Source organism: Fulmarus glacialis, unplaced genomic scaffold (assembly GCF_000690835.1).
Source record: "Fulmarus glacialis isolate BGI_N327 unplaced genomic scaffold, ASM69083v1 scaffold24635, whole genome shotgun sequence".
In the NCBI taxonomy this organism is placed as follows: domain Eukaryota; kingdom Metazoa; phylum Chordata; class Aves; order Procellariiformes; family Procellariidae; genus Fulmarus; species Fulmarus glacialis.
The window spans coordinates 28986-56400 of NW_009215295.1; the positions used below are offsets into that span (position 1 = coordinate 28986).

At 40.6% G+C, this 27415-nt stretch overlaps 1 protein-coding gene across 1 annotated transcript in view; it reads right to left on the minus strand.

Moving 5' to 3' along the window:
- SMARCC1 (SWI/SNF related, matrix associated, actin dependent regulator of chromatin, subfamily c, member 1) overlaps positions 1-26868 on the minus strand; it is a gene marked incomplete at its 5' end in the record, with an annotated part of 48019 nt that extends 21151 nt beyond the window's left edge. The window contains 9 exons of the mRNA XM_009578897.1: positions 3401-3555; positions 4441-4555; positions 6925-6980; positions 16891-17052; positions 17729-17987; positions 23175-23234; positions 25409-25522; positions 25836-25989; positions 26755-26868. Coding sequence (XP_009577192.1) covers positions 3401-3555; positions 4441-4555; positions 6925-6980; positions 16891-17052; positions 17729-17987; positions 23175-23234; positions 25409-25522; positions 25836-25989; positions 26755-26868 — 1189 coding nt within the window. The remainder of the gene's footprint in view (positions 1-3400; positions 3556-4440; positions 4556-6924; positions 6981-16890; positions 17053-17728; positions 17988-23174; positions 23235-25408; positions 25523-25835; positions 25990-26754) is intronic.
- Between the last annotated feature and the right edge of the window lie 547 nt (positions 26869-27415).

Genomic DNA, 27415 nt, shown 5'->3' on the forward strand with positions numbered 1-27415 from the left:
AAAAAACTCCAGTAAGACAAAATTAATAGTGATTTAAATTGCCTGATAAACACATTGCTGCATCCACCTTAAGTCATAAATAAGCAAAAAAGAAGACGGTATGTGACATTATCCTGGGACACAGCAATTCTGAACGACCTGAGCGTCACTAAGCGAGGTGGACCTGGCCTCTGGCCAAGAGTGGATAAAGAACAACGCTTTGGTTTGCTGTTTAAACACACGTGTAGCCATGAGTGCCTCTGCGCGGGGTGTGCCCCTCGCCACAATACTGATTCTGGTTTCTCTGCTCAGAAATCCCTTCTGGCTGAATACTGATAGACTCGGGAGGAATCACAAGGCTAGTTACTGACCAGCACACACACGTTACAGGCAGTCTCACAGGACCTGGCCCATCCCCTGATCTTCTCAAACCCAGCTTTAGTTGTGAAATTAGCTAATCACAGCAAGAGCATGAGTATGGCAACTGTATATACAACCAGACCACAAGAGACCTCTGGAAAATGGACAGCATCCTAGCACCACCTCACTGGAATATTGTGCTGAAGTCTTCTCATCCACACACAAGAGGTTAACTGAAATGGCAACAGGCAGAGGCAATTACTTTCTTCCTTCCCTCTTCCTATTTTGTGAAAGGAGACCAGATGCTTCACCTAGCTTTTGTTTTGTGAAGCCAAGAGGGGATAAGATTGTTTTTCACAAATGAAACAGAAGAAATAAAGGTGGCAGGTAACACAGAGCTATCTGAATTAAGGCACACAATGGGAAAAACTAAGTTCTGTCATGCATACATTCAAGCATGAGATAAAAGAGGTCCTACAGTGAGTTTCTCAAGCAGCAGCAAAAAGGAACCAATTAAAGCCATAATTTGATTTGCCTATAAACAGAAGATGGGACGTAGCTGCCTGCAAAAAGAAGAAACATGATTTTAGCAACAGGGTCCCTTCTATTCCTGAATGTAACGTTTCTAAGCACCTACACATGAGAAAAAAGCTTTTTAATTCAGCAGGCAAAGGAAAGTGCTGCTATGGTACAAGAGTTAGTGGTTGAAGCATATCAGATTAGGAATAAAGCTTAACAGCGAAGTTTACCACCCATGGAAAAGCTTATGGACAATTATAGGAGGTTTTGCATCACTGGCAGTTTTGATATCAATGTCTTCTAGAAAAGATGTATTCAATCGCAACCACCTCAAAACAGAAATTCAGAGAAGTCATGGGATCAGTGTTACGCATGAGGTCAAATTACGACCAGAACAGTCCTTTTTGGCAGTGTAAGTGATGGATCAAGAGCTACAGCAGAAGCTCTGCAGCTCAGTCACAACTGGACAAAAGCTAACAGCAATCTGCAGGAGAGAGGACATTTTCTATCAGGTGCTACTTATGCACAGAAAAGAAAAAAGCTTACATTGATTTAGGAATCTGAGAAGAAAATGAGGAAAAGGAACTTAAATAATTCTAATATTGCTTGTACAGAAGCCATAACCTGTAAAAATGCATTTAAAATTGTTGCTCCATTCTATACATAGGAATGTAGTCTCACCCCTAAATGAACACATTCACTGGATGCCATTTCTCAAGTAAGTGGCTTCACCAATAAGCTGTCCTACCTCAAAAGAACAAAAAACTTCAAGTGCCTGCCTTTAACCCCTGTTTCTCCTTAGAAGTCAACTGCAGTATTCCTCTGATACAAAATCATACGGAAAACAACTTTGTAACAGCTCTTCACATGACCAGGTCTTGAGCTTATTATGAAGAACTGAATTACTCTCTCAGACAAGATACAGCTCACTGAAAGTCTTAATATTGTCTGGGTTTTTAAGTGCAAGTGGAAAGAGAAATCCCTGTTGAACTTGAATTCTACTCCGAAGTGTGAACATCCTAATAATAATATATTATTTACTGCAATATAAAGCTAAAATTCTTCTAGAATATTACTATTACCATAATGAAAACTGCCATTAGCCAAGTCCCTTCTCCCTCTAGCACTCGTTATCACCAAAGGAAGGAAAGTAGGAGATCATCTTTATTTGGAGCAAGTAGCCTTCCATAAAAGAGAGACTAAATTTCATGCCTCCTTTTATATATATATGCAGGGTTTTTTCCAACTTGGATGGAAATATCTGTAAGTCTGATGAACTGAAATTAAGTTACTCTCAGCAAAAGAGCTTGGTGCTCAGAGCACCATAGGTTCAGATGCAGACAAAGTGATGCACAAGGGAGCCAGGTAGGACTCTGCACTTCACCAAAACAACGAATCTGAAGTTTGCCTGCGAAGTGGGATTCCACGCAGCTAGGGTGCCTAGCTCTGACACTAAGCAATGCTGAACTCGTGCAACTTCTGATTTTAGAACCTGGCTTGAAAGGTAGTAACTAAAAATATCCTCAAATCTCATGGATTCATAAAGCAGGGACTGTATCATCATGACAACACCTATCATCACACTATCCTCAATATATATGATGCAGTTGGGAAAAAAAGTCTAAAGTTAAAGTTGTAAGAGTCAAAGATCAAGACTGCAAGAGTCAGTACAACGCATGCAACACCTCATTATGTCCACCGTTACGTCCTGGAAATCCACCAGGAAATAAACACCATCCATGCTTTGCTTTTGGTATCTATAAAGTAGGTGACATGGAACATGGCACTGAATCCAAGAGCCATTAAGAAACCCAAACTACAACTTGAATGCAAAAAAATATGTAAAGAGAAAACAGATTTTGAAAAAGATATTCTGAAAGAAGTGAAGGCTGTCTGGTTCCTGCAAAAAGAAAATGAAAGACAGCATGCAATTAGTAATTATAGGATAAAGAAAAGCTATTAGATAGGACACTAATTCAAACCACAGCTCAGTAAGGGACAAACAAACAGAAGTTTAATGATAGAAAGACAAGAACATGCTTTTAACAGACACACAGTACCTCTTAACAAAAAAAATCATTAAGTTGTCTATAAAAAAATTGTAACACCAGAACTGAACATCACATTGCTTTTACAGACAAAGAGTCCAAGCACAGAAGACTTGTGTGAAGTCCGTAGAACAGCCGGTGGCACAGCAAAAAAGGCAACATAAGGGTTTTGCCACCCAGGCCTATGCACTCAGCATTACAGCTAGACCTATTGAGCACAAAAAAGTCTTTCCAAAAAATGACAGACATATTTTGAGGCTATTTCTTAGGGATGTTCATCGACTTCATAATCATAAAAGTAGCTGCCTAAATTAAAATTGTACATTATTTCACCTAGGAGTTCAAGCAAAAGAAATTGAAGGAGGCATCTGTGCTGCTTCAAGGTATTAGAGATTAGAACATGAAATCGCACAGATCTGGAACAAAGGACCATTTTAAGAAGAGTTCTAATGTGAACTGGAAACCAAGCCAATGGATATTTGTATAAAACAAACCTTTGCTTTGGTGGCAGCTGAGGCAAGGGCAGCAGCTGCAGCTGTGGCTACGTTTCCTTCCGAGATTTCATGTTCCACTTTCTTCTTCCCAGCCTCGTTTTCTTTGTCTTTGCTTGCATCAACATTCTCCTTGTTCTCTTCTGCCTCCTTTTCTTCTGGAAGAGATTTACCGCCAAGTCTGTTACACGCGTTCTCCCCTTGTTAACAGTATCGCATCAGGACAGGAATTACACTACGCACACTGCTATTAGTCAAACTAATTCATCCACACTCCTATGTTATAGTACCGCTACTTGTCCAAACGCTGACGGGAACGATTCTAGTCTAAGAGGATCTGATCCAACAAATAGGGCAACTTTAAATGCTTTTAGTTTCCATCCTGTCAGTTCATCTTCTGCCGTCAGCTTACTCTCATCAGAACAATTTCAGCTGCATTTCCCAATCAACTCCATTATAATCTGCTCTTGTATGTAAATCCGAAGACATCTTGTTCTACCCGATGCTAAAATACTGAATGTTAGTTCCAGGAAAAAACAATATATCCATGTGGTACAAGGGGAACGTGTTAAAAATAAATAATAAGAAGAATGTCTTCTGTAGAAAAAAACCCAGTACTCCTTAGCCTGTCAAAATAAAGGATCTGCATCACTTCACAGGGAAACTGAGTTAACATATTAACTTCTAAGGGTAGAAGTGAGCAGTCCCATTTCTTTGCATCAAAAATGATCAAATGGTGTGCAATACAGGCAAAAGAAAATAATTTATACGACCTACATGCACTTTGCTACTGCAATTTCTTCACCCAGTCACTACACACAGTGACAGAAAGCTCAGCTGAGGTCTAAAATGAGTTCAAGAAAGAATTTAGTGCCTAAGCTTTGCAGTGAAATTAAACTAGAATATTTACTACTGAACCAGGAAGCAGCCTGATGTGCAAGAGGAAATATTTCTGCCACAGTTGAGTTTATAGTCTATTCCAACCACTTTAGAGGAAGGCTATTAAAGCTAACACAGCTTGAGGAACAGCTGGGGACCATTACCTGGCTTGGTGTCTGCAGTCACTTCGCTATCTTGCTCTTTTTCTGGATGTCTCTCATTTTCTCCTTCTTGTACTTTATCGCCTTCCTCAATTTCACTCTCCACTTTACTTTCAACCTAAATGGGATGAAAGATTGTTTGAAGAATGAGAGCTATAGAAGACATTCACTGTTCACTTCGTTTATAGCTTTCAAATTAACTCACTATCATAAAAGAAGAGATTAAAAAAAGTTGACTGCTACACTTAAGCCCATTTTGACAATCGTATCCAAGATCTCAGTAAACAAAGTAACTGCTATACTGGACGGACGTCTATCAGATTCAGTAACCCAGGCCAAATTTCATTTGAAGGTACAAGAAATCCTGAACTAAGATGACATAAGAACATGTTCTGCTCCCCTTGTGCTGCCCCCATTTATTCCAGTAGTTTGTGCGTAAGTTTTATATCCTTTCCAGTGTCTGCCATGTTAACAATTTATACAGTATTCACCTATCCACACAGCTCCAAATTCTGCAGAACTCACGGTCACAACAGCATCCTGTGGCAATAAATGCTACAACTGAATTACATGTTACAGGAGGGTGCCTCTGCCCAGGAATTGGCGGAAGAGAGCGACATTTGCAAAATGGAAGTAAAATAAAAATATTTCTTGTTAAAATCTAGGTGCCTTCACATAGTATTAATGAAATCAGCAGCAGCTTCATGTTTAACACTGGAAGCATCATTCTCCCCTTGAAAATACTCCAAACTGACCTGAATGTTTCTCATTTGTTCTGCTCTACAGAACAATGCATCTTTTCAAGCTCTGACCAAGTCTGCTACACTTATATCTACCTAAGTGTACCTGGCTATTTACCAGAAAGGCAGCAAAAGATCTACCTGAAAAAGAGAGCGAGGAGTAACATCAAAACTACACTCAGCAGCCATTAGGTTAGTTTTATTCCATTCATTTGACTAAGCAGGCAACACAGAAATATCACCTGTTGCTGCAGACTCAGTAAGTGCCTACCACCATTTATTTAGCAGGGTGATGTTCTAATTCCAGGATATTAGTTTAATTCCAGTTCAGGTCCGAAACAATCACAGCCAGTGCCATTATTGTAGACTATCTGAAAAGAGCTACTCTGTTTGTAGACATGGGGTTATAAAAAACCCCATACAACTGCATTCTTGTATGCACCATCAGCAGGTTGAAGGAATTAATTTCTAAATATCTGATCTTTATGGGCAGGATGCATCATACCTAACATCAAAAGTACACAATATGCACACCTATAACCAAGAGTTAGCCAGACTTCTTACAAAGAGGAGTTTTACTGACCAGCTCAGCTACTGGCACCTTCCTTTAGTCAGCCAGATCTCATCCTCCCACACCTACTAAGCACATGTGATCGTGCAGACCGAACAGACACGTAACTCACATTGTCACTGGAGAGCTGCGATGCAGCCGGGGCAATAGTTTCATTCAGGTTTTCTGTTCAGCTCCACACACCGCGCTCACAAATGGTTGTCAAATACAGCGAGTAACCCAAACTCACCCATTTCCTGGAAAGCCCTGATCTCGCTGATCTTGTCAGAACTGAAAGCTGTGTTCAACTTTGGGAAGGCAATTTGTCACAAGACTTCACAAGACTTAGGGCACGACTTCAAAGAGACACTTGCTTTAGACCACTACCAGTCATGAACCAGAACATACCAATGTTCTTCTGCAGCTTAAGTCTCTAATTCGTTTGCTATCACCCAGTCCCAACCTTTTTTCTCAGGACTAGAAAATAACACACCAATGTCTCATTCCTGTTGTTTGCCCAGCAAAAGAAACATCTCTGTACGATGTCTCTATACACATGTCCAAAGAAGAGCACTGAAGCTGGTGAAGGGTCTGGAGCACAAGTCTGATGAGGAGCGGCTCAGGGAACTGGGGCTGTTTAGCCTGGAGAAGAGGAGGCTGAGGGGAGGCCTCATCGCGCTCTACAACTCCCTGAAAGGAGGTTGTAGTGAGGTGGGTGTTGGTCTCTTCTCCCAAGGAACAAGCGATAGGACGAGAGGAAACAGCCTCAAGTTGCACCAGGGGAGGTTTAGATTGGATATTAGGAAAAACTTCTTCACCAAAAGGGTTGTCAAGCCTTGGAACAGGCTGCCCAGGGCAGTGGTGGAGTCTCCGCCCCTGGGGGTATTTAAAAGACGTGTAGATGTGGTGCTTAGGGACATGGTTTAGTGGTGGGCTTGGCAGTGCTGGGTTAACGGTTGGGCTTGATGATCTTAAAGGTCTTTTCCAACCTAAAAGATTCTATGTTCCTATGACATGAGACTAAATCAATCATAAGAAAATGAAGACTCAGAAGACTGAAAACTGTTCCCTATGGACACACACACTGACCAGCACACTACCATCTACCTTTCTTACACAGCATTTTAGAATGTAATAATTCAGGTTCGTAAGTGTCAGAACTATCTTTTCAGAACCAGTGTACTGAGCCAACCTTACCTTCTCCGACTGTTGCCCATCTGTCTCGGTTTCCATTTTTTCTTCTTCAGCTCCATCTGAGAAAACAAGTAAGTAAAGTATTTAGAATTGCCATAATGTCCATTTATCATACTCAACATTTATTTCAGGGTTAACTAAAATTTTCTGTTCTCCACTGACAGTGGTTTAAAGAAAGCCACAACACTAAACTCCTGGAACACTAAAAGCTTGTTACACTAATTTTAGTTTAAAAATCAAGTTTACTTGCAATTTTAAGTTTAACTGGTTTTTCTTTTCAGTCCAACAAGCAGGACAAAACATTGTTATCTATGCTCTGCTGAAACATCCAGTTTACCCATGTAGAGAGAAACCACCAAATCTATCAATTTTAGTTACATAAAGGACAGTTTGATGCACAGTTCTGCAGTATTCAAGTCATACAGTAATTCCCATTGGTAATCGCAGTATTATAAAATGTTTTTCCCAATACATCCAATTCGATTCTGTAGATGGTTGTCAGTTACATGATTAACCTCAATTACAGTGCTGCCAGACTTGTAATTCCTCCTTAGCACAAGATCCCCTGAGCTGTTTTCGATGAAAGGTCTATCCAGAGGCATCGTCACGCATTGCAGGTCAACTGAAGATTTAAATTCCATTTTGCAGGTGGTACAAATACCAGAATTCTCCAAAGCAGACTTCAACATAATTATTCCACACCAGAATAACATTAAGCACTAGCAAATTTGTTAAGGCACTAACACTGTTCTTAAACACTAAGGATCTCTCATTATTTCTGGCCCCAAAACCACTGGAGTTCGAGGCAGCGAGCAGTTATCCTCCGCACGGGTTTGATGTGAAACCCTGCACAGTGCAACCTCATTTCACACCCTTCATACCTGCTGCTCTGCATCAACATGATGACCAACTGGTTCTCCAGTCCTGTATGGCTCTTTGTGCTGTTCCTCCAAACACATTTCTCCCAAAAGCACTCTGAAATGTATCCAAGCCCTCAGAAATACATTCAAAATGTTGAGTCTGAACTGAACAATGAAGCTTAAATCAAAGAAACTGGCCCAAAAGGTGTAGTCTTATGGTAGATGTTTCTGGACAGTGCTCTCACTCAGACCTTGATCGTTCATTCTCTTGCTTCTTCCTCAGCTGTAATGATACCAATACTTGTGGGTTTGTACTGAAGAGTGAGTGGATCAATGAAATGATCCCTAACACCTTCTTCGCCTTCTCACTGAAAACAAGCTGTATTGCAGCTCCTCCTCAAAAGCCCAACTGCAGCTGCCTAGTTAGGTGCTAAACAAGATATGAATCACTTTTGAGCACAAGAGCTGGTTGTTCGTTAGATATAAAGCAAGAAAAGAACACAAATTACCAGCTGAAAGCTCCAAGTTTCCTCTGCATCCAAAATTCAGCCATCCAAACAAATGAGAAAGAGCTAAGGCTGAATGATCACACCTCCTGACAATGTTGCCACAGGATAGCCTGCTCAACTCCCAGCTTTTTAAAAAGTATGTTTTCCAAGACGCTCTGAAAAACCAGAGCGGAGTTGCACCTGCAGTGTTAATGCTGAAGAAGATAATAGCATTGGGCAAGCTCTTTCTTCGCCCCAGTGGCTTCAGGTATTGCTGACAGATGTTGTAAGATGTGCAGGGCTCTCCATAAAACCACCAGTTGGGTTCTCTGGGCAATAATTTCCTGGACTGCTCCAAGAGGTAGAGCCTCAGCCTTACACCATGACCTGAATCTTCAGAGGAATCACACGAGACAACCTTTGCCAAGACTGGCTCCAAGACAAGGCTCCCATACTGGAGTCATGAAGTACTTCCTTATGGAAAGAGCAGCATGCCAAGCATGTGCTCAGGAGGACACCTCTACCCACAGCAGAGGCAGCTCAACTACATCACTGCAGCCTCCGGTTTTGAATTGGTCATCAAAAATCTCCACCTAGTGTCTGATCAAAGAAGTCTTCCTCTCCTCAGCAGTCAAAACAGAAGAGTACAAGGCATTTGGGAAATATTCCTAAGAAGCTACAAGCATATAATATGAACTATTTAGATACTTGGAGGGTTCTCTCACTGCCATGGATGTGTGGGTCAGGACAGCACCCGCTGCCTCTTACACCTTCATATTTGGAACCCAAAACAAGTTTGCCAGACACCCATAAAAACCTGACCTTGACCACAAGCACCTTCAGAGTGCCCTACCACCAGGCATGAAAAAATCTTAGCTTCAATACACAACTACATGCTTCCTGCTATTGCTCATTTTGTTTTTTTGGCTGACTAGACTGAGCTCTTCAGGCTTATAACCTCTTATTTACTGTCTGTTTGGCATTCAAATAGCTATTACAGACATATCTGAAGAGTTCTGCCAAAACAGAGCCAGGCGCCCTTACGTTACAGATTGCTTTTTGAGTAGCAGCTGACCAGTTATCGTACCATCTAACTTCAGCATCTACATAAGAAGACTAGGTAACAGCCTAACTGGTATACAAGTGAGACCAAAACGAGGAAGGAAAAAAAATTTTAACACATTAAAAACCATGTGTTACCACGTGCTGGATGCACCTCATAAGAGAAACGTGTTTTAACAGAAGTTAGCATTTTCTTGTGCTTAGTACACATCTCCTGGCGATAACCCTTGGTTCATTCATTAAGTTATTCCTTTACAGAACACTTATTTAAAATGTTCCTGCTAATGATAGCACTAATACCAGGCCTCTTTGAGATAAGAGGATAACAAGCATATTGATGGAGAATACCATGAAGGTGTCTGAATAATGTACTACTTCCAGATATTTTGCACATGGACTGTTTAAAAGTCCAAGAAATACCGATTTATTTGCAGCACCCAGCTGTTCTGCAAAAATGCACAAGAGGGAAGTGTCAGCACAACCTCGTACTCCTTGTCTAGGATCTTAGACCTGCAAGAACAGAAACTCTAGTACAATTTAATGTACAGGGGGCATTAAAGAATGAGCTTATTTGGATCATGGACTTCAACACATGCTGCCATACCAATATAAAACTCTTGGTGAAAAGCCCTGATCCATCTCTAAGCTTCTGAAGACACTGGCGGGCGTAGGGTGTTCATTTTCGGTAATCCTTATTTTACTGGTAATTCCTGTGTGCTACACTGAAGAAAAACAGGTGTTTTAATAGCAACAGTTCTGTAGAGACGTTTTTACAAAAGTCCCTTCCACATATAAGAAAAACATACTAAAATGTCTGACTGAAAGATAATGGTTTTCCTCTTGGCTTATTTTAAGATGATAAACCTACTTATCTGAAGTATCTGCCACCGTAATTCAATTTATGGAGACTGGGGACATACTTCCTCAGAAGTTTTATCTCAGAGTTAGGTTTCAGTGACCTAATAATGTCACAGGGAAAATCTAGATTAGATTTTGTCAGACAGCTATTTCAAGCCTAGAAGCAGAGCTCCGAACGCTTAAAAGTGTCATCCCTCCTAGTAAATGAAAGAGAAAGCTTTACAAAGAAAGCTTTATTCTCTCCTTTAGCAAAAAAAGTGGAGAAAAAGTGCAGAACACTCCAAGTGTGCTTGGGTTTATAGAGTGGAAGATCATGAGCTCAAACTAGGAAAATACTACACAGGAATACACAAGTTTTCATTTTGATGTGGCTTAGCCCAAACACCAAGAACGTCAAGATTCCTCATATTGGGATACAGTGTAACAGAAAGAAAAAAGTCTGTAATTTAGTATAATCAACCCAAAACTTCACCACAGGGGGAAGTGGAGCAATTCTGAAGTTCTGCTTCCTACAAAACTCCAAGTCAGAGTGAAACAGGCCAGAAAAGCTCTAGTCTGTGGACAATTTTAAGTCAAAACAGGGAGGCTTCTGTCTCTTAAAAGCTCATGACTTGGTAATTTTTTCACTCTTCTGGTTCTGGAAGACAGCAACCTGGAGCTTAGGTTCTCCAGCCTAGAATCAGGCTGAGCAGAGACTCAAGTCGCAGCATCCCATACCAGCAGCGAGCATCTTGACCATCAGGCTACTATCTCATCTGTTGAAGGCTCCTAGTCCAAAGGAGTTCCCACAGAAGCCTGCAGCTTCACATTTATAAAAGTCCTTGACTAGTGTAACGCCACTTAGCAACAACCAAACCATCAGTGTGCTACCAACACTACTCTCATACCAAATCCAAAACACAGCACCACGCAAGTTAATAGGAAGAAAATTAACTCCATTCCAGCCAAAACCAGGACAACTCCGAGGGAGGGGGAAAAATTCCCTAGAAAGTTCTTGTGACACAATTGCACATGAGTTGCTCAGGAATGCAAATTTCACAGGTGACAATACTCCTTGCTAGATTCTGAATCACATTTGAGAGAAAGCTGTAAGACAATAATCATGTAAGCTGCCCCTAGAATGCCATAAAATAAAGTCCTATAAGACACAAACTTTCCTCCTCTACCCAGAAAGTCAGTTTGTTCTTGTGTCTTTTAGATAAGACTGAACTCCCTTTCCACTCTAAACTCAATTTTGAATGTGGGTTTTGTTTTCTGATTACAATGCATTTGAAGGTTTCCCATCTTAAGGTTTCCCATCTTAAGGTAAAGCTTTTCAGAAAAGCAGCATCCAGCAACGCATGAGTCGCTGCAGCAGCTAAAGACACGAGCGCAGGATGAGTTTGTGTAGGTTTGCAATGTGCTACCCATCAAGTATTATCATAGATTCTAAGTGTTTGCTCTTAACACTCTGCAAGTATTGGGGCAAGTTTTATTAAATATTCCTTTTTTATTTCATATAGTCATAGAAAGGTTTAGGTTGGAAGGAACCTTTAAAGACCATCCAGTCCAACCCCCCTGCCATGGGCAGGGCCACCTTTTGCTAGATCAGGTTCCTAAAGGCCCCATCCAACCTGACCTTGAACACTTCCAATGATGGGGCATCCACAACTTCTCTGAGCAAATTTGTAGACCAATCTGTAGACCACAGTAAGAGTTGTTAAGTGACCACTGCTGTGAAGGAAGTTCCAAGGCAAACAGGACATCCCAGAAAGGCAAATTTGCTCAATGAAAAAAGCACATAGAGCACCTCACAGTAAGGAAAACTGCCCTTGGACTCTCCCTTGCACCATAATACATTTGACAGACACTTTCCAAAACAAAATGTTCTTTTATATTACATAGGGACACATTCAGCTACAGAGTCAGAGGTATGTATGTGTGACAGTGAGATTACTGTGAACAACCTGATTTAACTTAGGTTTTCTAGTCCTGGCTGTAACAATAAATGTTATTTTAAAATTAGGATAACAACTTTAGGCAGGTTGTAGTCAATGGTTTTTGAAAACTGTTTTCTTGAATTAAGTACTAAGCCCTTATTTGCCGTGACAGCGCTATGCCTCTGCAGTTCCCACTGGCATAAGCCATTCTGCACTTGTGTACATCAAGGGGACCATGCTGAAATACTACATGTATAAGGAAAAAGAAAATGAAAGCTATCAATTATTAATGTGAGGGTTAAATAAGTTTACCTGGGCTGAAGCAGGTTTTTGCTTCTAAATCACAGGCTATTAAAGTACCGCAAACCAATTAAGAGTCCCATAAAAATTAATCTCTAATTCAAATATGAAAGGATCAGAAAAAGCCCAAAACATTTCTGACTCTCTGCATGAGAAGGACAGAAATGACTCCTGCCTTTCAGCTGCATACAAACACAACCGTACTGATTTTCCTGTATGATCTAATGAGGTTAATGAAAACACGTTACTGACAATGCAAACAGGAGTTGATTAGTTGGAGATACATGTCCCTGTTATAAAAGGGGAAGACTTGACTTTAATGAGAAAGAGCCTGTAATCCCTTTTACATGGCACCAATGATGCTCTTTAACCTCTTCAGCAGGTTTGGTATTACACCTCACAGGCTCTGGGGAATCAAATTAACGATATTTCTTAAATCAGCAAGAGGCAGATGGTTGACTGACACCACAAGACATCTTTCAAGAAGGAGAAACCACTTGCAGACCAGGAAACATTGCCTCTCCATGGCCCTCTTCAAAGCTGAAGCAGCAAATATTTTCTGTCTCTATGGAAGCTTGTTCTGTTTTGCGTATTATCTCCAAGAACACGGAGCCTTGTTTTCTAATACATAAAGAACTTATAACCGACTTCTGACAAAGCCCCGTGACTTTACAGAGAAGTTAAATCAACATTACGTCAACAAGTACAACTGTAAAATATTTCCATGGTAAGAATTTACTGCATTACCAGCAAACAGACACTTCCAGCATAAGCAAATACATCACCTCCATTGTCATCGGAAGAACAATAAGCAAAACTCCGCATATAAATGAACAGAATCACTAACGTGAGTTTCAGCTCAGCAAATAGTTTAAAGATGCCCTCAAGACACCCTAGTCTCCTTTGCTTTCACTAAGGTAATACACACAACCCATCAAAAGTCAGACTTGAATATTAATATTTAATTGAGAGGAAATATACTACAGCTATGGAAAAATTCTGGGTCTGAATATGATAATTACGCTATTATCTAAACCATAATTCACTTTTTTCACAGTAAGTCAGGACTCCACAGCCACCAGAGCTTCCTCTGTTTCTGCTTCATGCATCTTGTCGGCATACAGCACAACAACCAGGTGGGCTTCCACGAAGAAGGGTAGAGAGTTCACAGAAAGCTTTCATGCGAGCTGCACGTGTCCATCACAAGAGGACTGATGGGCTCAATCCTCCAGCGGTGCAGAACTAGCTCACAGGCACCTGGATACACGCAAAGTGAATGAAGTACTCGGAGTCTGTTCATTTTAGCAATGCTTGCGTTATTTCAGAGTTAAAGCACACCCTGGAGACCGCAAGAGAAATCATCCTGCCAAAAATGAAGTAAAATAACTTCTCTTGTGTATGTATACTTGTGTGTAGTTTTCTAGTATGTGTATTTGAGACTGATACAAAATCATCCATGAATGTTAAATCCATTTCAATTGCTTACAGTTGTAGCAGAGACAGTAAATCAGACCACCATTCCCTCAGTGCTTACTGTCACAGATGAGCTACAGCTTGAAGCATCCACACACTTGTGTCAGCGGAAATACTTTCAGTGAAATACTTGTTAGAATAAGACCTAAAACGCACAAGTAACTGCCTCCAACACAGGCACATGAGAGACTGCCTCATGCCTCATTCAGCACACATATATGCAGTCAATGTAGTTAATCACCTTTGGAAAGCCAGTAAGAAAGCACGCATACTCAGTGAAGACTTAATTGAAACTACTAAGTACCACAGGCATACTGAGTATTTCCCTTCTCTGGAGCTTAATCACGAGCCTAAGGAGCTAGGATCCCTTGTTTGCTCTCCTCAATTCATTTTTACTAAAACAGATGCAGAGCATCTTCATCTGCTGTACTGTGTAACCTACAGTGGGGCCCTATCTTGGAAAGCAAAAGACAGTGTCTACCATGCTTACCACAGCATCTGAACCACTTGAGTCTCCTCTTAACTCTACTGAAGCCTTACTGTATCAATTTAAAAGGAACCATCATCAGCTTTCAGAAAAACTAACAACGAAGACTTAAAAGAGGAGATTCTTGGGTATTAATGTAAGCTCCTGCAATCTGTTCCAGTCATATTTTCCCCTTTCGCATTCCACAGTGCCTATAATTCACCAATATTAAGAGTTTTTAAACTATCATGGAGCCATGATACAATTTTATTTCTAAAATATAACAACTGATGAACTTCAATTATAGTATGGAACCCTAAGTAGGTATTTTTAGTGCTCCATAGTGGCATTTAGATGCCAGAAACTTCAGGACTAGCCATGCAAAAACACAGCTCCATTTCAGCAATTGCACACCAAAACACTACACTTCAATGTATTAAACACACCTCTGCAAGTGCAAGCTACGGATTCCCCTATGCCCTCCAGTGCAAAGCTGTTTTGGAGGTGGAAGGCACCACAGATTGTTGGGTGACCCAGTTCACTCTTGCTGAGCAGCTCCCCCAGGGAGAACCATCTGCTGTTGTCCTAATTTATTCCATTAGTCACAGCCCAATACAAATCGCATTAACTATAACAGGACAGTATTACTTATAGAACTCACCACACAGCTCGTTCAGAAGTAATCATGTTACGGTCATCTGCTCTCCAACTCCGCATATTAAATGACAAGCACTTCAAAATCTCTATTTGCAACTTGTGTGCACATTCTCCTAGAGAAGGGGCTAACCTACAGACTTGCAGTATCACCAGTGATGCAGCAATGGTAAACTTCCACGGTCATGCTGCAAGATTAAGAATTAAGACTCAAAGCAGCATACATGTTACAGAGGTCCTTAATGTACTATAGTGAAGCCTGTACTTGGAGAATATGGAAAAAGGAAACAAAGTGCCAGTAAGAAAAAATTAACCTAAGCTGAGCCTATTTTAAAATAACTATCAAATTAAACTTAGTCCCAGATGGAATAACACCTAGATTTGTTTTATAGTCGACTTGAAAATAAACCCCAAAGCCTTGCCCTTTCAACAAGGCTTCGATGCTTGGTGTCAGTTTTGTACAACAGAGCACTGCAGAACAGGGAGAGGCAGACATTCCAGATGCTCGTGTTCCCCTTTCAGCACATACTCAATATCCTCCCAAAGCACCGAGCTGCCGCACATCAAGCCTATCCCACTGAGCGTAGAACTGAAAAATGCAACAGAAGGACTGAGTGGTCTGTTAACTTCTCTTCTATTAAAAGGTACCTTCATGAGTTAAGCAGTACTTTAAAATCTCATTTAGAAGGGTAGTTTTACAATGTAGACACGCATCTTCACCTCAATGACTAGCAGTTGATAACTGAACAGCACTGGAACACGAGGTCCCTTATGATCCCATCACACAATCTGGCACCTTGCTCATGTCTCTAGACAGGGTGACAGCAGGTCAACTATGAGATGTGCAAACACAGCCCAAATCAAACCTTCCAGTCAATCTAGATTACATTCTGTTCAGTTTTACCCAAAGCTATACGTGCCTTTAGTCACTAAATTCACCAAAACAGTTTGTGATAAGCTGAACAAAATAGCAGCCAACAATGCTGGAGAGAAAAATAAAGATCTACAGACAAGTCGGTAGATCTGTACCAAACTCAAGAGGTGAAAGTCTGAGAAAGTCAGTAAGTACGTAGCAAAATGTGCGTGTCTACTCATTTTACTGTTGAAGGAGAGCCAAAATAGAGTTAAAAAGGGTTACACAAAGTGGTTTCACTTTATAGGGCATTGCCACAAGATATGCTTTTACTTTCCATAGTAATGAATAAACAATTTGCACCTGTCAAAGTTTCAGATAAGAGACTTAATACCAGAGTATCTGCTGAATATTACAGAAAATAGCTCAACTGAAACCGAGCTCTAAACCGAGAGCTTGTTAGTATGGCAGTGTAATGTCCAACAACCAGAGCCAAGAACTGTGGCATTATCATGTGCCAGTCCACCATTTAATAAAAAGTTCCTCTTCTGTTACCATCACGGTTAGCAAGGCACTCAGAGTACAAGAGTTACATTAAAACTGGTTACCAAAAGGCGTGATACAACATTATAGATTCAGCTGCAGCACAAAGAGCCAATAAAACTCAGTTTGCTTTATCGTGACCATAATGCTAGAAAGGCAGCATCCTCTAACTACTCCAATACCCACAGAATTGGCATGAAACCTTCTGCTCTGGTATTTTTGCCCACTCAACTCTATGCATCCCAAGCAGTGGCGTTTCCATGTAGTCAGAGTAGGAAAACATTTCTAAAACTAAAGCTGGTCCTAAAGTCATCAATTCAGTGTCAAGAGTTAATAATCCTGCAGCAAGCAGAAGTGTAATGACCTGTCACACTCTCCTTACTCGCGATTCCCATCTCGTATTGGAGGTGAACTTAGGGTTTATTACAAGTCAGAAGAAAACGCCTAAGGAACCTCATCTGCAGAAACTTCTGCATTTTGATGGACAGCCTACCGATTTTCTCCGGCTCATCTGGACCTGTTCCGGCAATGCAGCTGCTCTCTAGTCCGTATGTTGGATCCACCTTCCCAGAGGCTCTTGCTGCTTCCTGTACTTTCTTTACATGAGCTTCAACAAGCTCCAGTGGCACCTCCTCTCTGACTCGAGAAAACTCCTCTGTTAAAAATTACATGGAAAATGTTATATTGCAAGGGTTTTAAGGCAGATCAAGTTACGATTTTCTCAGATCAATGTGCAGATAAATCTCATGACGGAATGAATTCTCAAATATGTAAGTTCCTTCTTTTCACATTAGGTAGTTAATTTTCTCTCTCAAATGTGGTAGGAAAGAGTCTCTTCCCAATTATGCAAAATTGTCTTTTACATGGAAAAATAAGGAAAACAGTGAAAGGATCTATTTCATCAAGTTTCTTACAGGACACAAATAACTATGGCAAATAATTTCACACAAGAAAATCAGGAAAACTGAAAGTTTAGCATTGTGCATTTACCCATAGCTAAACTAATGACAGTGGTCACTAACACCAACTACTCGGTGGTGCTTGCAAACACTATCAGTAGGCAGTGAGCACAAAAGGAGAATGCAAGCCATCTTTAGACATTCGGTGGCTGTTAAGAGCTATTCTAACTTGCCTGTAAATTGGCAGTTTCAGTAACAACAGAATACAAAACTGGAGATCAGTAGACCTGTTTTCTACATATATGTAAATTTGTTTTTACAACTTATTACCCACCCTGAAGAAACTGCAGAAACAGTCGATTTTAAGAGCAGACTAACAGAGAGCAAAGTTGTACAGACAAGGCAAAAAAAATTGCTGGGGCAAACTCATACCTAACGCAGCCTTTGCTGCGGCTGATGCCACCCGGGGATCCACCACCGATGCCAGAAAAGCAACGGTACTCATCACTGGATTGCCAGATTGGCTGAAGGGTACGGGCTGGTAAGCCAGCGGGCCCAGAGACGCATCAGAGTTCTCCAAATAGGGGTCTTCGATCGGAAGTCTCAGGAAATGGAGAATGCACTCATCTTGGGTACGGCTCCCAACATGCTCTGAGACTTTGTTCCAGTCATCTTTGTACATCTCCAGAGCCTGCAAAAGATGAAAATCGTTGCATATAAAATTCCCTACTCTGGGGGGAAAAAAAAACCCAAACTACTTTATGCAAAAACAATTTCATTAAGTTATTTTGATGATGGAACAATAAATCAGGATCAGACAACTATTTAAAATCGTATTTTTTCTGGTAGCAAAATTATTCTGCATAAGAAATATGAACATCTCACTGGGACATCAGCTAAATTTAAGCTGCAGGGATCATCACACGAGTTTTATGCTGTTACTGTATCAAAAAGAATGCTCAGAAGATTTGGGATTTACTAATAATATTTGCATAGTTAGTTTTCACCATTTTGCTTTCACATGAAAACCTTTACAGAGAAATAAGTTTGTTTATCCTACCAAGTCTCACCAATTCTTTTAATTCCCACAACTACCCTCCCTCGCCGCCCCCCGAGGGCGCTCTCGTGTTCTCTCACGTCTTAACACATAAGCTCTTTGGGGCAGAACAGGATTTATTTCACACATACACACTAGTTATGATGGTGAAGTCCAGTTTTTAGATCCAACAGATGTTATAAAAACAAAAGAGCATCAAACCAATATACCAGGACAAACAAGGAAAATATATTCTGTACCATGAAGCCAGAAGAGATCAGTCTCTAGTAACTGTTAACCAGTCTGATTTTTGTTTTGCATTCAGGTTAACAAATCATTATTATGTAGACAAGCCACCTGATAAAGTAAGAACTTCCAGATTAAATCAAAGATTTTGTAATTCAGAATTTCAGTCGCTTTTAAAGTTAACTTAAGAGAAGTCTTAACAAAACAATTTAATAACAACGAGCTACTGAAATCCCTGCACTAGTTTTTGAAAAACTAACAAATTAGTACTGTAAAAACCCAACACAGTAGCCTAACAGCATTTTTTTTCCTGAAAACTGTTTCAGTTATTTAAGCATTTGGATAGCATAAAAAAAATGTTGAAGTATCCTGAACCATTAACTTTTACATTACTGAGATGATTCATGGTCCAGTCACCCAGAAAAAGTAAAAAGCCATTTGAGATCTAGGAAAAATATGTTAAACTTAAAAAAGAAAATGGGATCTGCAACTCACAGGCATAACAGAAGTCTTCTGAAAATATTTAATACCAGAGGCCTGAGCAAGGGTGGTAAACACCTTTCTGTCTGAGTTACAGATCCCATTTTCATTTTTAAGTTTAACATATTTGGCCGAGAAGTCAAGCTGGTTTTTTACTTATGCTGTACTTACCCTACAACAAACATAAAGGTAACTAGCTTCTGCACTGCTTCACAGCAAGCGAGCAGGCGTTTTAGCAATAACTGCGGGAGCGGGAAGAACAGAGTTTGAAGTAGGTATTATTAGACTGCTTGGAGGATCTCTATGCTATGTCCTCACCGACTCGCTGGCCATCAGGCAGGCTGCCTTGGACTTTAAGGCACCCGTTTACAGGTGTAATATATTTCAGAAGACACAGAAATCATCCTCCTCCTTTACTAACTACTCATGACAACTAAGCAGTATGTCCATTTAAGCGTGAATGTTAAAAACAAATGAAGTTAATGGCTTTTCAATACTTGAAATCTTTCCCACAAGGCTGAGAACTACCAGAAATCTCAACCGTCGGGGTAACACACAAGACTGACTTAACTTTCCACATGCACAACCTTTCATAGCATGAAGGCAGAATTCAGAGCAAGTGGGCTACTTGAGCTGGACTGTATCTGTCAGACATCATGAGGAGGATATATCCAACATGTCTGAGTAGTACACACAAGTACACAAAGTTAATATGCTGGATGTTTCTGCAGAGTTACTAGTGACAAGTAGAGGATAGAAACTGAGCCAGCAGCCTCGTGTTCAGTTCTCCAACCTGGGAAAGGACATTTCCACAAAACAAGTTACTATATATATGAAAGTTGTGCATTCAGAAGACATTTGCCTGCAGGACTATAGGTAAACCAGTCTTTTTCATCAACACAAAACATTTTTTAAAAAAATCCAGGAGTTCCTGAACATACTGTTTTCTTCACAGCAGTTCTGGAGGAAAAGTGTTTTAGTGTTTCTGCAGCTAAAACATAAGCTATGAGAATTCTTCAAAGACAAAGTAATCTGCCTGAACATGACTCTTTGGCATGTCATGGATATTGAAGGTCAGCTGGGGAAAAAATGCAAGCTCAGTAACATTTTCAAAGATGTGGAAGTAGACTAACAAGGACAGATGAGCTAAATCCAGAAGGGCTAGAGATCCGACAGGCGCTGAACAAACTAGAGAAAAAAGACCAAGTTGCCTGCTCCTAAAGCTCCTAAAACTGAAGCCTTTTAGCCCCCTGACCTGAAAGCGATTTAAGCTTTACCTGGCTGAAGTTTTAAGTTTCTCTCTCTCTCATAGCTAGGTGTCACTGCTTAAGTTGGGTAGGGAGGAGGGAAAAACCCCAGTATATCTTCAGAAGGCCAGTGGTTCTCTGCTTCTTCCCCTCCCTTAAGACACTGGGTGGAAGATTAGCTGGGCAAGTACCAGACTACGGGAACGCAGTGCTCCAGCAGAGCTTAGCTGGATGGAAAGAACAATACAGGAACTGTTGAAGACCATGAGCTAGACAACACGAAGGGTTTTGAAAGCTCAATGGAAAGAATAATTTGGTTTGGGAATGAACAAAGCACAGACTACATTGGACAGCCCGGTCCATACGGCAGGAATCAACGGTCCCTAACTGCTTATGAACCGTTCTCCTGACCTCTGTCTGATCTTCCCCAAGTGTTTAAAGAAATGAGAAACTGCTTAGTTCACAAGGTCATACTCATGGGGAAATATTTATTCAATGTTTCACCTTCATTTCACCTTCCCTAATTTCATCTCTGTGCTGTAGGCTGTGTGTCACTGTCTATGCATTTTTAATCACACTAGCATATTAGATTGGCTCTGCTTTTCATGGCCATGCAGGGTTTTTTTTGCTCATTCTCCTTCATTGCTTGTTATTTTTCTGCTAGACGAACTAGCTCTCACAATAGTTGTCCTTACTATAAATAGCTGAAAATGCACTTAACTACGCAAGAATAGTACTCCGTGGAGATACGGAGAAACAGTGTGGCAGGGAAGATGATTCTGGGAGGGAAACAGTATTTCCTCCCCCCAATTTATTCAGTCAACAGGCAGAAGGACAATAATTATTTTAGATAAGATTTATTCTTTAGAACTTCACTGCATATATATTTGCCCAAAGCTACCCTGAGGATTTAATTGGACTGAGGTGGCTTGTTATAGCTGAATTACTTATGCTTGAACTGATATACTCTTTACTGATTTATTCATAGGTTACATCCACGAAGAATGAAGAACAAAAACATTACTAATTTATACTCACATTAAATAAAATTGTAATGTCAAGACAGGGGTTTTTTGTTTTGTTTTTTTGAAACAAAGAAGAGTATGTCATCTGGATTATTTCATTAGGCTACTACTTGCTATGTATGACCATAAGCTACAAAAGAATGAATTTTAAATAATAATACTAGTAAGCAAAGAAGCCAGCATATCAAGATACTAGTCTTGTTTCTCCATACAAGAATGCCACGAAAGACATCTTAGCTGTTTTCACCCTATAAGCAAAATTTTTCCACGTGCCAATAGAAAAGTATGGCCTAAATAGTGGGTATTAACCTAACATTAAAAAAAACCCAACAAAACAAAACAAAACTATTTTGGCTGTTTGATGAACACACTTCCATATCTGTGAAGGTTGAATCAAAGTATGCTGCTGATCAGGCACTTTGGCTAGCTCAGAAAAGATGCCACACACAGAAGTTGAGTATTGTTCAGCACCGTCAAGCACTGTCAAGATCCATTGTCCATGCTTTTCCTTATGAAATTAACTTTTCAATGGGTTTACTGACACATGTAAAGATAAAAAATCCAGAACAATCACACAATTGCAGTGTGCTTTAAGCTCTCTTTTCAAGTAAAAACAAACACGAAAAACCCCCCAAAACTGGAATTCTTATACCAGAAACCTGAATTACATAAAAGGAAAAAAAATCAACCACCCAACCTCTACATAAAGAAAATGTTCCTGTAAAAGAAAGGTTAGTAGATAATTTCTTTACAGGAAGCGGCAGCACATTAATTATTTCAGGCCACCGAGATTCTTCTTCTGATGAAGTGTTATGAAAAACAACACTGCCCTGATGTCAATGTGAAAGACTAGAACATACTTCTGCAGTGCACCTCATGTGACGGTTTTCATCCTAGACTGGAACTCCAAGAGACCTGACGACTACCATGTGGTTCAAGAGCATCAGATTAAGCAATCTGGGGACAAAAACCTGATCTAGTGTGCCTGCAGTTCTTTGAGCTCATTTTTGCAGTACCTGATTTGAGTCCTCACGTATATTTCTTGTAGACTTCCAGAAAAACCTTAAAGAATATATCAAGTGCAGTTATGTGGCAAAAAGAATGAGTAGATGTATGGGATTAAAAAGCTACCAAATGAAGAGCTTCCCTTCTTAGTGGCAGGAGACAGGAAACAGCCTCAACTGTTTCTTAACAATTTAAACTTCAAAAATTAGCTGTTTCCCTAACATACTGTGGCATAGCCAGGAACCTGTAAAGATTACCAGAATTTCAAAATATTCATCTTAGTGGCAGGTAAATCATTACTTGAAGGGCATTTATTTCATACTGTTAGTAACTTCTGTTTAATAAAAAGGCCTCTCTGCACTGCAAGATCTGTTCCTGAGTTTATGCAAATGTTCTTAAATACTTAATTTCTGGCTTGCAGGTACAAGTTAGATAGAAACGAACCTTAAAGTGCATGAAGCCCCTCTACTACATAGATGTTAGAGCCATTTCTTTTTAGTAGTAACACTCTTGTAGCCATGATGGTCAAATAAAGAGATATGGTTTCGAGGGAGAATTGTAATCTTTCACCAATTTAAAAGCCATAACCACAATAGACAGACAGGCAGCTGTGTATACACCATACTCAACCACTCTCCTCCTCCAGCTACCTCCATTGAGTGCCAAGAGATTGCTTCCCACTATAAACTCTGCTTTGCTATTCCAGTTTCTGTAAAAGCATGCAGTTATCATCTAACTCCACTTCAAAAAAATTATTAACCTACATGTAGACGTTTAAAGCATGTAATATCCTGCATGTTTTGGTTTCCTAGCCTTTGGTTTTGCCCTCATGAACTTACCTCTAATAGCAGCAATGTCTCTTGTTCTGTCCATTCTCTTCCAGCACTTGCACCTTTACTCTACAAAAGACAGGGAGGAAAAAAAAAGTGAAATACAAGTCTTTTTGCACAGAACTTTTTAGAAGAAAACATTAAGAAGGAAAGGGGAGGAATATGTTATTTAATGCACTCAAACACATACCTTTCACAACCTTCCTACTACAGCTAACCAATCCCTGGTTATCTCATACAGTGGTTCAGTTCACATGATTTACTTACGTAGCTAACGCACGCAGGCGAATACATTCCTGCAGTCTCTGCGGAGGCTGGGGATCACAGATACCACCTTCCCAACACCTCCAGGAGAACCTGCAACTCCTCTTTTATGCCAAGCCAAAGCAAAGTGATTTGGTACCCTTTCCTCCTGGCTCCCGACTATCTTTACTTGCACATACAGCAAACAGAAAAGCGGATTTCCTAAATAATAAAAACTCTTAGGAGTGCTGATGGCATTCTGGTCAGCTTGACTTTGGCCAGTAAAATTAAGCCAAAAACAGAGCACTTTACACAAAGCGTTCTACACTTCACACCAAAGGACAGCAGCAGCCCACAGACACAACGGAATATCTAACCCCCTCACCAGCTGCTGTACAGCCGAAGGAGGCTGCTGTCCCTTGAGGAGATGGTGTTACTTGATTCAGGCACACCTGGGATTCTCTCAGCTTAAAGGGCACCTTTCTCAAAAGAATAGGGTTTACATCAACGTAACTTTAGCCCCCATTAAACCTCTGCTTCCAAGACAGACCGACTGGACTGTGTAAGGTGCATGCTGGTCCAAAAAAAGTTCATCTGTCTAAAAGTTCATCAGTAACTCAGTTAAAAAAAAAAAAATCTCTACAAGTGAGATGAGCTATCTGAAAAGACAGAGTTACAAAATTACAGCAAGATAATCTGCAAATTTAACAATCACTTGCTCCCAGGGTTGCTGCTCCGAAATCTATACCTCATGGTTAACTCCTGAGACTTGCTAAAAGTTACAAAACTCTTGGTGAAAACTTCCCCTTCCGTGATTACAAACACCCTAATCCATTGCATGTCAAATAAAGACAAAAGCAGCTTGTCACCTGCTTATGAAAGAACATTATCTAGATTGGACACCTCTGTGCAAGATCACAGCAAAAGGAAAAGGGTATTTAGGATAAGTAAATCTATCCTATCTCAAGATGCATTTCAAACATCATCATCAACCCACAGAGAACATTAATCACAGTGAGTCATCCAGCAGCTGATCAGTTCTCAAAGAGGCTGGTATGAACAGCCAAAAAAGCAATTGCCACACACATAAAACAAAAAGGAAAATCAACTTCTGCAAATAAATCTGCTCAAGTTCATTGTTACAGATGCTTGTAAACAGAATCAGAGTCTAGAACCAGCAAAAGATTTATGAATTTGGTGAATATTTATACCTTCCTAAACTAACTGAAAAAGCCACTCCATGCAATGCGATATGGAATCAGGATCTCTAGAACTATGGTGTTTTGTTTTTTTTTTAAAATAGTTATTTCATTATCTGCTGGGACAATGAACACTGTACTTACAGAAACCAATTACATAGAATTAGCCTGATGTCAGCCCAAGAGAGGCAGACTTCCAGACTGAAGGCTACGCTGAAGTAGTAAACTGGTATTCCTGCAATACCTCCAAGCACACACGCAGGTATTGGGCAGCAGGAGGAGTTAATGGCAACAGGTTATGGAATTACTGACATGACTGCAATGGTGTCGCAAAACTTTAACTGTACAATACAATACATTGCAATGACAGTGTTAAAACATCCCCCTTGCAACGGTTTTGTGACACCTTTTGTAATCAAGCAACTTTCTAGTGCTGTCAGTCTGGAAAACCCTGCTCAGACTTGGAAAACAGAATGGTTAAAGACTCTGCTGAAAGATCTTAGATTCTGTATTAAATTATTGGATAGTCTGTTGATTCTGAACCATTCAGGTAAAATATACAATAACAGAATAAGAGTTCAGTGTCTGGAGACTAACAGTATTGACTAGCTTAGGATAGGTACATGTCTCTATTTCTACAAAATCAGATCTCCAACACAACCGTAAGTGAGGTATCTTAGCATCCTACACTGAGATGGAAGAAATCTAAAACAGGAATGTAAAAGTAACATAAGCTACTCAATGTCATCTAGTGGAGGACACTTGAGGAAGAAACCTTAACAGAAGGTCCAACATACTTGCCTTTGCTAAAGTCTTTTTTGAGTAAATGTCTGTGCGAAGTCCGAAGTTCTGCAGATCAGTAGGCTTCTCTTTGTTTTTCTCAGGAAAACTCAACATCTGCTGAGCAGCTGGAACCTGTGAACAAACATTACAAGGGAAAGGTGAGAGGGGCAGGAATTGAAAGTTATTCAAGGTTTTCAGACCAATGTTAAACAGAACACAGACTGAACAAATAAGATGAACATGAGTCTACAGAGATGACTTTCCATAACATCACTTGCACACAAACTAGCAGATTTTGAGACCCCAACTACCTGAAACTCTCAACCTAGACAGACAAAAAAAGGCAACATTTCAGCAAATCCTACGCAAATTATTCTACCGAGATGTTACACGGCACTAGCTAGAGGTAAGGTAAACACACGTTAGTGTGACCTGCCGGGCTCACCTGCGGAGTGCGGATATGGAGAGGCATAAGTCCAGAGGGTGTATCAGCCAGCACATTGAAGTGAGGAGTAGGGGGAGGTCCCATCGCCATGGGACGGCTTTCTGGATCCACTTGGTAGTTTATGAGACCCCACTGCTCCAGAAAAGCATGTACTCTATGAAACAACATGACAAATTAAAACCTTAAGAACTAAAGCCTTGCTTATGCTTCACACTGCAGAAAGGAGACAGCAAACGAAGAAGTTTATGTTTCTGGATCAAACACAGATCCAGAATCTTCTATAGCCCTTCAAAAATCACAAACAGCAATACAAATCACATAACACGAGCTTTGTACAGACTTGACCGCACTTCAGCTTTTTGCATAAAACAAAACATGACATTTTTGTTTATAGATAACAGGAAGTTACTTAATAAAGGACAAAGGCAAAGCAAAGCTAGGGCTGCATGCATGGAACCATTTGCAGACGATGTATGGATTGCGAGGGGTGCACAACCATTGATTTGCTTCCCTCATCTATCTGTAGCTGTTCTTCACTGAAACGACATTTAGCAAGTTCCAAATTTCTAGGGGTCCGCTGCGCCTCTCAGCTTAAGACTGGCGAAAGATAAAACTGACAAAACTGAGTTGCAAAACTGGAATTTCTGAAAAAATTCCACATACTTACTAAACAGCAGAACCTAAATAATCACAAGTTAAGATCCAAACTCTGTAGGCATGGTTCAACAACCAGACAGATTATAAATAAACAATAGTATAAAATAGTCTGGTTACCATAAAAGTGGGCAAACACTAATCAACTGCACAATGGCCATTGCCCACACCTACGCTGTCATACTGGAACACTTCCATGTCTAATGTAGCTCCTATTTCTTTTCGTTAAAGTGGAAGCAGTGGTTGAAAGATCCATGGCTTTTACCTCATGACAGCGCACACATCTCCGGTCAGATTCCTTCTGCAGGCAGTGCTGGTCAAGTACTCTTGAGGGTTTAAGCGATAAGTGTCAATCATGAAGTTGCGGTAAGCCAGGTATCTGGAAGACAATTGATAGATAGTTCATTTACATTGCTGCCTAACAAAGTTTAGAATACGTATTTTAGGATTCACCTTCTCCAAACACCTGTATTGCTGATACGCAAACACGAACAGATAATTTTTATCAATGAAATTTAAGACTCATGTACTGGGTTTGTGTGGCCAGGTTTTGGTAGCAGGAGGGGGGCTACAGGGGTGGCTTCTGGAAGCTTCCCCCATGTCCGATAGAGCCGATGCCAGCCGGCTCCAAGACGGACCCGCTGCTGGCCAAGGCTGAGCCCATCAGCGACAGCGGTAATGCCTCTGGGATAACATATTTAAGAAAAAAACCTGCACAACTGCAGCTGGAGAGAGGAGTGAGAACATGTGAGAAACAACCCCAAGGTCAGGGACGATGGAGGGGGAGGAGGTGCTCCAGGCACTGGAGCAGAGATTCCCCTGCAAGCCCATGGCGAGGCGGGCTGCCCCCCTGCGGCCCATGGAGGTCCATGGTGGAGCAGATAGCCACCTCCAGCCCATGGGGAGGTTAATGGTGGAGCAGATAT